Consider the following 11,300-nt stretch of genomic DNA (forward strand, 5'->3'; position numbering starts at 1 on the left):
CCAGGGATGGGGAGTTTGCGTCGTCTTGTAGTAGCCTTATTAGCCCCAGCTCTGAATGGGGGAAGATGGAGATGGGAATAGCGCACTTGATGAGTCAGTGTTGTTTGCATCTGCATGTGGACTGTCAGGATCGTGACTCCTTGTCTAGCTAAGCTCGGGGGACCATTTGCCATGCACATCGCCATCCTGGAGAAACGAACTCGCTGTTTTTTTTCAGTCTTTTCGCTCGCCTATCTGAAGATTTCAGTTATTATGAGAAGGGAAGGAGAGAAAGTTGCTGCTGCTTTGGTGCGTTCCAGGTATCGGGGCGAGTCAGCCCCGCTAGGTAAAAATCCCAGGTGGCAATGTGCCAGATCCAATGCAGCCTGCAAATGAGGTCGTGTGTGTGCCGCCCTTGCTTTCTTTTGTTCTTTGCATGTGCTTGCGAGCTGGGTCTTTTGCGTCACTGCGTGTGAGGCGTCTGCCAATTGGTTATCATCAGTAGCATCTCACCGTTGACAGCTTACAGAAATCAGAGGTTCTTGCGAGGTCTGGCCGTCTGGATGAAGTACTCCTAGTTCATCTTCGTCTTTGGAGGGATGGGATCGCCAGAAAAATGGCTTGTAACATCGTAAAAAGACGAGAACGATAGTTTACACTACGTTTTGTTGGGCTAGAACAGATGGGCCATATGTCCAGCAACACGTCCCAGCCAGAATACGTCAAAGTTTAATCGGCATCCTTAATCGCAATACCAGAAATTTTAAACCTTTAGTCACAAAACCGGCTTAAATTAGATCTTCCGAGTTCCGATGGTATAGCTGATAGTTTTGGCTGACGTAGCAAGTTGATTCGGTCCACTTTGTACCGACTAGGTGATTACGTGGCTAAAAAAAGTAGGTCCAACATGCCATCCTCATTCTCTCCTCCTCCTCCTCAACCTCTTTCTTTCCCTCCTTTCCTCATCGAGTGCACCGGCCGCTGAGCCTGAGTGTTTGCAGCCCCCAAACACCCACCGCCACTTCTGCCTTCGAGCAGACGAGCACTCGTCGCCGTCGTCGTTTGCACCTCGGAGCAACTGCCATCCCCGCTCGTCATCGTCGTAGTAGCCTGCACCTCGTTTTTTAACCAAAGGGCGCATAAGATTTGTAGTATTGTGGGTTAGGGATGTCGATTATACTCGACGTAAAGCATAAGGACAACAAGTAAACTTATTTCCATCCCAGCCAACCAGACATGGGCCGCATGGCCGACATTGCTCCCTACCAGGCCCAGGATGTACCGGCCGGCCCAAAGTAGTAGCAAGGTAGGCTGGCCAGAGCCCAAGCGCCAAATCTGACCGACTGCCACCGTGCCGCCCGTGATGAACACTGGAGTACCCGTCTCATGGAGAGCGAGAAGAAAGTACACAGATGTCGATGTGCGAGAAGAAAGCGAGAGCGCCTTCGGGCGTATCGCACATTCCAACTCTAATGGTTTAGCCCCCAGGACGCCGGGGCCCGTGGCGGCGCGGCCAACACAACACCGGAGAGGAGCATTCGTTCGGCGAGGAGGGCTTTTCCCATTGGAAAATCTGGAGAAACCCGGCGAAAAATCCCGTCGCCGCTGGGAATATCTCGATGGAATATCCAAACCCAGCGACGGAATTGGACTGGGACCGGACTGGACGGTCACGATGGAGTCTCGTCGCTCCCACGTGACCGCCGCCGCCGCCATCGCGGCCGTCCAATACCAGCAGCGGCCGTAGTAATAAAAAAAACAAAATTGGTGGATCCCGTCCCCCGTTTGGAACTTTGGATCCACCAAATCAGACGGAGCCACCTATCCGCGCCGTCAGATCTCTCCATTTCTCTCCACGTGGCGTCGAGAGGACCGTCCGATGGTAACGCGACCATCCTAAACAAGGTATTCGCGTGGACCCTACACGTCGCCGTCGCGCTGCTTATTAATATCGCGCCGCCCACTTCGTCATCCTCCTCGCGTACTCCGCTCTCGAAAAAGAAAAGAAAGGCTTTCGTCTCGGTGGGCAAAAGCGCGAGGGCAAAGCGAAGGTAAGGGCCTCTCTGATCTTCCTCATCGATGGATGCGTCGTTGGTTTTGAGCGCGGTAGCTTGTTTGTGGTTCGGTTGTTCGCCGATCGATCGGTAGATCCGCCTGTGCGAATCTGATCTGAGGCTCGAAATCTGATAAAATTGGCGAGATTTACAGCGTTGCTTAGTGTTAATTATGCTCGATTAGGCCACGAGTTGGTTCGGATTGCTAACCCTGATATTAGTTGACTTAATTATGTGTAGTTTCTGTACGGATCTGAGGATTTGCTGCACCTAACTGTTGTATCTGAGCTTTGCGTTGGTGTGATTTGGTAGGTATAGCATCTAGTAGGCGATGGCGAGCTCCGGTTTCTCATGGACGCTGCCCGACCACCCCAAGCTCCCCAAGGGGAAGACGGTAGCCCTCGTCGTGCTTGACGGATGGGGCGAGGCCAACGCCGACAAGTACAACTGCATCCATGTCGCCCAGACGCCCGTCATGGATTCGCTCAAGAATGTATGCTTCCTTGCCACATGATTATGATTTGGGGTCATGCAATTTTTTCTGCCTTTAATGTTGTTAGTGATTGCAAATTGCTTTTCTTGTTTTATTTTCTGTAGATTAGGCATCCTGCTTGTAACTGTTTGGTTATCCCATTGACAACAGACAGTTTGGCTAAGATGATTAAGTCGTAGGTTTAGCCTGGACATATATTTAATGAAGTTGCATCCATGATTCCATGTTGTGTTGGGTTGCCCTTGTGCTATGAATTTACGCCTTTGCCTGCACTCTAGTTTCAGCAGTTAACTCTATTTTTTTTGTACATTAAAAGGGTGCTCCCGAGAGGTGGAGATTAGTGAAGGCTCATGGAACAGCTGTTGGTCTTCCTAGCGAAGATGACATGGGCAACAGCGAAGTGGGTCACAATGCTCTTGGTGCTGGTCGCATTTTTGCTCAGGGGTAAGCTGTTGTTGAGTTTTGATTCATTTGGGAACTATAGGTTGGATCACTCTGCATGTTTTGTGACAAGCGTGTTTCATTCTCACTGTAGTGCTAAGCTTGTGGACCTTGCTCTTGCCTCTGGGAAAATTTATGATGGAGAGGGGTTCAATTACATCAAAGAATGTTTTGACAAGGGTACCCTGCACCTTATTGGTTTGTTGAGTGATGGAGGCGTTCACTCCCGTCTTGATCAAGTGCAGGTTTGTTAAGCTCTGATGAATGGCGCCTTATATTGCAATGTGTTGTTTATTTACTGTCAATTTTTAAATTGGTGTGTTCTGTTTCACTCTATTTCAGCTGCTTCTGAAAGGTGCCAGTGAGAGGGGAGCAAAAAGAATTCGTGTTCACATTCTTACTGATGGACGCGATGTTTTGGATGGCAGCAGTGTTGGTTTTGTAGAGACACTAGAGAGTGATCTTTCTCAGCTTCGTGACAAGGGTATTGATGCACGGATTGCATCTGGTGGTGGAAGGATGTATGTTACCATGGACCGCTATGAGGTAAAATCTTCATTTAGTTATACGAGTTAAACCATCAACTTTTAATATTTAACTGTGCAGATCGCTATTTTTAAGTTGTTTGATTTCATTATTTCTGAATTTAATAACATGTTATATCCATGCTGAAGTTTAAGTCTTAAAAATGCACAGAATGACTGGGATGTGGTCAAACGTGGGTGGGATGCCCAGGTGCTTGGCGAAGCACCCTACAAATTCCAAAATGCAGTCGAAGCAGTGAAAACTCTAAGAGCAGAGACCAAGGCTAGTGATCAGTATTTGCCTCCATTTGTGATCGTGGATGAGAGTGGCAAATCTGTTGGGCCTGTTGTAGATGGTGATGCAGTTGTGACTTTCAATTTCCGAGCGGATCGTATGGTTATGCTTGCCAAAGCACTAGAGTATGCAGACTTTGACAAATTTGATCGTGTTCGTGTACCAAAAATCCGGTACGCTGGGATGCTTCAGTATGATGGTGAGTTGAAGCTTCCGAGCCATTACCTTGTCTCCCCACCAGAGATAGAGAGAACATCTGGTGAATACTTGGTAAAGAATGGCGTCCGCACCTTCGCTTGCAGGCAAGTACCTGGCTTCCCACTCTCTTTCCTCTGATACTAAAAATATTGACTGGTGACTTAGTAATTTTTGAGGTACTTAGGCCATAAGGGAGTTGATTCAAATCCTCTATACTGAGTTTTACTTTCTGTGCTAATTTTGGTACCAAGTTTAGCAGTGATATAGTATTTTTTGCTTTAATTGTAGTAATAAAACAACTCATTTGATATAAAACGACTGCTTGGGTGCAGAAGAACTGAGGGAATTACCTCTGGTTGCCTATTAGACCTTTCCATGATGCTATTTCGGTCCTTAATTGTGGAGTTTATAGTTGTCTATTGTGCTTATATAAAATAATATTCTGTCTTAGTCCATTTGTATTTATGCTGTAACTCATTGATTTGTTTTTTTACAGTGAGACAGTGAAGTTTGGCCATGTCACATTTTTCTGGAACGGAAACCGATCTGGATACTTTGATGAAACTAAGGAAGAGTACGTTGAAATTCCTAGTGATATTGGAATCACATTCAATGTTAAACCCAACATGAAGGCACTTGAAATTGCAGAGAAAGCCAGGGATGCCATTCTTAGTGGAAAGTTTGATCAGGTAGGTAATTGTTTCGTCGGTGCTCAGATGACTGTTTGCCTATATAAAATGTTGCTTAAAATTTTTATTACTCTTTTAGGTACGTGTCAACCTGCCGAATGGTGACATGGTTGGTCACACTGGTGATATTGAAGCCACGGTAGTTGCTTGCAAGGCAGCTGACGAAGCCGTTAAGGTGAGCACAAACAAGACAAAATATATGCAGACAGTTATTTCTGCAAGTCGTCATGTACCGTAATGGTAATCCCTCCCCTCCTGGAACAGATTATTTTGGACGCGATTGAACAAGTCGGTGGTATTTATCTTGTCACCGCTGATCATGGAAATGCTGAGGATATGGTGAAAAGAAACAAATCTGGCCAGCCACTTCTCGACAAGAACGGTGGTATCCAGATTCTTACCTCACATACTCTTCAGCCGGTACGTGCAAATGTTCATATAATGCTATGTTTTATGTTGTGTGTTTGTTGATTACTGCGATGCACCTTACATATTCGCCCTGTAATACCAAGTAGAGTGCTTTTTTTTTGTTGTTGTTGATTTGAGTTTTTAATGCCTATATAAAACTTGCAGGTCCCGGTTGCTATTGGAGGTCCCGGTCTTCACCCTGGTGTGAAATTCCGGTCTGACATTCAGACCCCTGGGCTCGCCAATGTTGCTGCAACCGTAATGAACTTCCATGGTTTCGAGGCTCCTGCTGACTACGAACCAACCCTCATTGAAGTTGTGGACAACTAAAATAGTAAAATCGCGGTAGCGAAGTTTTGTTCCTATAGTGTTGAGATGATCAAGAGTGATCATATCATTTAATAATTGAATAATTTATGTTTGCCCGCTCGCTGCTCAAACTCTACTATGGAGAGAAAAGAGTGTATTTGACTTGCAGTTCTGCTCTTATCTGTAACTAGACGTTGTCGCGCAGGCTGGCCTGACGTTTTTTCATCCGCTATATGCGATAATGCGAGGCGTCAAACATGCTCTTGTCCAGTATTTAAAGTTTGGATCGTGTTAAAATCGCGTAATGTTATGTGCAATGTGCTTGGTTGCCTCGCTTTGCTCCAAGAAAGCAGCAAAACCGGAGCTGCATCATTTGATGACCTTTCGCTTGTTTATGCATCATTTTGACGCATCGCCCATCTGTACGCTTCGCCATCAGAATTCAGAACACAAAACGACATCTCTGATCCCGAAGTTGTACGCTTCGCCATCAGAATTCAGAACAGACAATGAATCTCAGATTGGAATCAGATATATATAGCTCGGGGGGTAAGATGGCACGCTAACAGTGACAAACCTTCCAAAACGATACATATGGTAAACAGTAAACACCCTTGGAGCTACACCGATCAGGCACGCTAGTATCTCCCCGATGATGAACTACGGTTGTAGCTAGTATCTCCCCGATTATGCCACGCTAGGTGAGGATTGCTGTTGCCCGAAGGAAAGCTTGACTGCCTGAGCAACTATCAATTTGACCACACATGGACAAGGCCTAGTCGGTTGCCGGTGTATATCTCCTCACGCTCTTCATCGTAGTACAGAGCTGTGATGTCCCCCAGTGCCTCGGAAGGTGTACTTTGGAACTTAGACACCCTTTGCTTGTTAAGGTTCCCTGCCTTTATTTTGGCCAAGCATTTTCCGGTTAAGATCTCACTGATATTTATGGAGCAAGCTGCAAAAGAACCAAAGTGAAGATCATGTTATGTGGGGACAATAGATGCATCAGCCTCAATTACCTACTGCAGTAGGTCTGAAAAGGACAAATTTCTTATCAACTGCAGCAAGTCTGAAAAGCATACATTTTACGAGCATAAAAAATAATTAAAACGATACAGTATATAATAAGTGCATCAGTATGTCAACCTTTTGAGGCCTCTTATATTTTATTGATATTCAAAGCTGATATACTCACTCCGTACTCATAAAGGAAGTCGTTTAGGACAAATTTTTAAGTCAAACCTTGGGAATATAAATCATAAATAACTCTTAAGTTGTTGAGTTTGAAAATGTAAAAATTATATGAATAGATTTGTCTTGAAAAATACTTTCATAAAAGTATACATATATCACTTTTCAATAAATATTTTTATAGAAACAAGAAGTCAAAGTTGTGTTTTGGAGACCGTGTCGCTGTTCTAAACGACTTCCTTTATGAGTATGGAGGGAGTATATCAGAATGACAAAGAGGAATGCAATAACAAGAAATGGCAACAACCAAAAACCAGCCAAATATAAGAGGCAGTAGATCTATCATCACTTCACTAATAAATAAACACACGGGCAACACAAGTTTGATTATTACCATTTTCTTCTGAAGAAGGATCATTTGGATCAGCCTTGCAGTAAGAAATAATAAGATCTTGGTTGCTGGTGATGTAAATACTGTTGGTATTGCAATCAGGGTGCCACAACATATGGTCCTCAAAAGATGTGACTAATTCACCACGGAAATTCCAAACGGATACTGATCTACTACGGAAGGTCAGGAACAGCTGCATCTCATACAGAAAGATAAACGCAGAAGGAGTCACAAATTCACTTCTGCTTACTTCAATTGATTGGAAGTTTCTTACCTGCAGCATTGCACAAAAATTAACTACAATTCTACAAATAAAGAGAGGAAACTGTGTTGTTTCATTTGCTGTTATCCATAATCTATACCAAGAAAAAAACTTACATCAAGAATTTGAAGGTTCTCCCCTTCCTGTTTGATCAGAAGTTTTTCATTGAATTGCTCAATGAAATCAACTTTTTTATTGCGATGAAGAAGGTGTTTGAATGACTTCAAGCGTTTACCATCTTCAATAGAAAGAATGTCAAGGGGAATACAGCCCTTTTTTCTTGAGTATATCAATAGCATTATGCCAGGGCTGTTGGAAGGTAGCAATAAGCAAAAAGGTATAAATTTGGAAGCTCGAAAATGGAAATGACCTCCATAAGTTACACATACAAAAATTTCAATCAATCCAGCCACATCTCACTTGACAAAAAGCAATCAATTCACCATATATAGGAGGTCACCAAGAATAAACCCATGATAGCTCAATTGGCAATAGTATTTCTATGCTCTCCACAAAGCTAAATTACATAAATGTTCAATCAGTAAAGTTGTCGGTTTAGTAATCAACAGTTGCCAATCAGGCCGAAAGGTTTGTTTTGAAAGTATGCTATTCAGCTTTTGCATTTTAGCAGAACTTCTGTTCACCTATAGGGAAGCATTTCACAAAGTGCATTGAAGAAAAGCCTATGAACTGCTCACCATTAGTTTCCCATCAAACACAGGCAAGGTGTATAGAAAACATGCAGCTCTCCTAACCATTGACCAAATATATTCGAAGTTTTGGGGGCATAGCACTTCAAATCAATTTTTTTAAAAAAATCTCTTCCAATGAATAAAAAGGCAAAGCATAATTTAGGTTGTACAAATGTGAAACTTAATCATGATCAGCAAGCAAGAAAGATTCCCTTACCTGATCTTTATTTCTTGAACATTCTTATCAGATATTGTATACAACAAAGTGTAGTTTTTCAAGTCAAACACCTTGTAAGTACTGGTTGGAATGAGAAAGGAATGTCACAATTCGAATGAGGTTAATCTTCTCGCCTTCAAAGAAATTAGAGCTAGAATACCTGTCTTGGGCAGAATAAGTCAGCACCTTCCCGTTAACATCATCAAATTCCACAAAACCTGGCCATTTCAAGGACTCTGTCTCGAAAAGAGGGAAACCAGCATCTGGCTTCCCCCGTCGTATATACCTTAAAAGACAAAATAATAAAAAGATTCATATAAACAATATAACACTACCGTAGCAGAATCACAGGAAGACAAGCTTACTCTATTCGAGTTGTCCTGCATCTTAAGGCACTGAAGTTTTCAGAACCATAAACTGATACAGTAATGAGTGAGTCATTGTTCTTGTTGTAAAACAAACTGCGAATGACTTCATCTGGTCTTCCATTCAGAAAGCAAATCCGCTGGTTTGAGACTAAAACAAATACATCTCAGAATTCAATGGTAATTTATAACATCAGTACATGACCAATCATTATCGAAAGTTGTACCTCTGCTGAATGCAGCACATACTCCTGACTGTGATAAAGCAAAGATGATATCACTGGCTCCAACTATCTCAATAATCTCAGACCTTTTCATCAAGTAAGGTAGTAGTGAACCCATCTCCTTGGGATCATGAGTATCAAACTCTTCCTAATTGTAAGTGAAAAGAATTTGAAGATGTGTTATAATCGTAAAAAGAACAGGTCATGCTAACTAAAAGTTAGAAACAAAATTTTGGTGAAGATCGGCTGTTCTATGATATGAAGGGCACTGAAGTTTCAACCTTTTCCAACCGAGTTATGCTCCAGAGTATACTTTTATCACAGTAAATACCAAAGAGAGCGACCACATCTCAAAATATAGCACCAAACACACCTTTCCCCTCTTCCTATCATCGTCCATAATGCTAAAACAGCTGTACTAATCCAGGGATTCCGATATCCGATGGAGAAACTCTCCGCAAACAGCCAAAGCTATCACCATCATTGGGGAATATTTACGCCTCGTGAATTCTTTGACCGTAGGCGAAAGTTCCTCCTCACAACACCCACACTACCTATATGCTCTCGGGCTCCAACTCTTCCCGCAATTGATTCATTCAAATAATCATTTTTTAAAAAAACAATTATCCTCTCTCCAAGCCCTAACCTACCGACCCACTCCTGCCCTCTACGCCATATCGATCCAGACCTAAATGCTGGGAGACAGGGTGTGGGGAGGGGGGACGCGCCGAGCGGGCCGGCTGACCTGGAGCTGGATGTTGCGGAACCGCTCCCGCGTGGTGCTCGCGGAGAACGCGCGGCACGGCAGCGCGGAGATCTCCCGCCGCTGCAGCTTCCGCGCGCTGTTCGCCGTCGCCTCGGGCCTCCGCCGCTTCCGCGCGAGCACCCTCCGCACGCAGGACGGCCGAGGGTTCGCGGAGACCCGCCTCGCCTCCATCCCTCGCCGCCCCCGCCCCCCGCCCCACCCCACCTCGCCGCCGACGAGCAAGGCTCAGACGCGGGTGGGCATCTCGCCGGAAATCGAATGGGGGTTAGGGTTCGAGGCCTCGGCTCGCGCGGAGTCGAGCTGGCGCCTCCTCGGTCTCGTGCTACACTGTGGTTGCCATCGAAGTGGAGTAGTAGGTGTGCTTCTTTTAATTTGGAGTACAGTGAAACCGAGAGCCTAAATGGAAAATTACCTTCGCCGTACAATGTCCGTCCGACGGTATGGATTCCATACCATGGAAGGGCTTTTTCGATGGGTGAGATAAATAAAATGAAATGTAAGGTCTTTTTCCGAAAACTCGTGTCATGCCTCGATCTTAGCCGCATATCGTTCGTCTGACGGACAATGTTAGCCATCAGGAATACTTGCAAGTTGAAGGAATAGAAACCTTTTGCACTGTTGAACATCTTTGTAGAATAAGCGAAACGACATATTTATAAATGAAAAATAATTTGTGAATAAAATTTTTATAAATGTGTTTTTAACGATCTAAAGGCAAAGGCTGAAAAATAAACTTCGATGGAAAAAACCTCAAAATCACCTTCAAATTTAAGGATGGAAATTTAAATTTTGACTGATAAGTATAAGCATAAACGAAAAGATGAGGTCCTTCTTAACTTGCCATGTAAATGATGTAGCCTTATATCTAACTCAGGCCTACCTGGAGGAGGTTAGCAGTTGTAACTTATTACAAAATCTTCAGCTCTTAAACAATGCATAATATCATCCATATTCCAAAGAATCAAAAGCTAAAGAATCTATAAAACAAACTAGAAGCTAGAAACCGGAAAACCAATTTCTCTATATTCTAATAATCTGGTTACCGACCGGTTGATTATCAGCTCTCCAAATATAGCCTCATTTAGATGATTTGTGTTTGGATTCTGTTGTTTTGTGGACTAACCTACTAGAGAAGATTAGTTCCTTTTAAAACAAAAGGCTTACCGCGAGAAGGATCTTAAATGTAAATTTTTTGTTTGCTTTTATACAATTATCGTTGCTTTTAATCAATATAAATATTAATACTCATTTTATACACTAAATAATTTTAAATGACAAAAATTATAAACAACAAAGTTTTAGATCTCATTTAGATCTACAGCTTTTATATAAAACTTGTCTTCATCAAAGGTCATTTGAAGTATATATTTGAGATTTTCTAAAACAAACTTTAGATTTTATAACGAATATTTGGACTCTAAACGATCTTAAATGAAAAAGTTGTGAACCACAAAGCTGTAGATATCCTCAACTATGCAATTTTGATATAAATTTTAATTTCATCCGATTTCATATGACCTATTTTCAAATTATAGAAATACAAGTTAACAACATATGCGGTAAATTTTACATTTAAGCCACTTGCCGCTCTTCTAGAGGGCGATTTTTTTTTAGAAAAAATGCCCTCCCAAAGGGCGGGAAGGGTACAGATCTGTAATTTTGTAAACACAAAATTATTTTTGTAAATATTGTTTAATAAAAAATTCAATGCGTCTTCAGTAGTCATTGAGGCTGAAGGCCTTATTGCTTTCAGAGTCCACAAAATGGGACCTTCCTGCCAATTGGACTTAAAAGGGCCAATA

At 42.8% G+C, this 11,300-nt stretch overlaps 2 protein-coding genes across 5 annotated transcripts; one reads left to right on the forward strand and one right to left on the reverse strand.

Moving 5' to 3' along the window:
* Window positions 1-1,958: 1,958 nt before the first annotated feature.
* LOC4327493 (2,3-bisphosphoglycerate-independent phosphoglycerate mutase) lies at window positions 1,959-5,663 on the forward strand. 4 transcript variants are annotated; one of them, XM_066309429.1, is made up of 10 exons: window positions 1,959-2,135; window positions 2,346-2,526; window positions 2,843-2,970; window positions 3,062-3,212; window positions 3,310-3,513; window positions 3,664-4,092; window positions 4,485-4,673; window positions 4,753-4,848; window positions 4,938-5,093; window positions 5,247-5,663. In XM_066309429.1, the coding sequence occupies exons 2-10, from the start codon at window positions 2,365-2,367 to the stop codon at window positions 5,409-5,411; spliced, it is 1,680 nt and encodes a 559-aa protein (XP_066165526.1). In that variant the 5' UTR covers window positions 1,959-2,135; window positions 2,346-2,364; the 3' UTR covers window positions 5,412-5,663. The 4 variants fall into 4 exon arrangements, with proteins under 4 accessions (XP_066165526.1, XP_066165529.1, XP_066165524.1 ...); XM_066309432.1 differs by having other exon boundaries at window positions 3,664-4,088; window positions 4,481-4,673; XM_066309427.1 differs by having other exon boundaries at window positions 1,959-2,030.
* Window positions 5,664-5,906: 243 nt separating this feature from the next.
* LOC4327494 (uncharacterized) lies at window positions 5,907-9,836 on the reverse strand. Its single transcript, XM_015757516.3, has 8 exons — window positions 9,478-9,836; window positions 8,736-8,880; window positions 8,509-8,659; window positions 8,304-8,429; window positions 8,144-8,224; window positions 7,351-7,543; window positions 6,976-7,246; window positions 5,907-6,345 (listed from the first exon to the last, which is right to left on the reverse strand). The coding sequence occupies exons 1-8, from the start codon at window positions 9,667-9,669 to the stop codon at window positions 6,140-6,142; spliced, it is 1,365 nt and encodes a 454-aa protein (XP_015613002.1). The 5' UTR covers window positions 9,670-9,836; the 3' UTR covers window positions 5,907-6,139.
* Window positions 9,837-11,300: the final 1,464 nt, after the last annotated feature.

Source organism: Oryza sativa, chromosome 1, assembly GCF_034140825.1.
Source record: "Oryza sativa Japonica Group chromosome 1, ASM3414082v1".
Taxonomy (NCBI): Eukaryota; Viridiplantae; Streptophyta; class Magnoliopsida; order Poales; family Poaceae; genus Oryza; species Oryza sativa.

What these genes read in the sequence shown, in the direction of transcription:
- LOC4327493 (XM_066309429.1), top strand. Translation starts at nt 2,365, where the DNA reads ATGGCGAGCTCCGGTTTCTCATGGACGCTGCCCGACCACCCCAAGCTC. An exon ending in CCCGTCTTGATCAAGTGCAG is followed by an intron (nt 3,213 to 3,309) that starts GTTTGTTAAGCT and finishes ACTCTATTTCAG; the next exon opens with CTGCTTCTGAAAGGTGCCAG. An exon ending in CAGCTGACGAAGCCGTTAAG is followed by an intron (nt 4,849 to 4,937) that starts GTGAGCACAAAC and finishes CTCCTGGAACAG; the next exon opens with ATTATTTTGGACGCGATTGA.
- LOC4327494 (XM_015757516.3), bottom strand. Translation starts at nt 9,669, where the DNA reads ATGGAGGCGAGGCGGGTCTCCGCGAACCCTCGGCCGTCCTGCGTGCGG. An exon ending in ATGTGCTGCATTCAGCAGAG is followed by an intron (nt 8,660 to 8,735) that starts GTACAACTTTCG and finishes TATTTGTTTTAG; the next exon opens with TCTCAAACCAGCGGATTTGC. An exon ending in ACTTATTCTGCCCAAGACAG is followed by an intron (nt 8,225 to 8,303) that starts GTATTCTAGCTC and finishes CATTCCAACCAG; the next exon opens with TACTTACAAGGTGTTTGACT.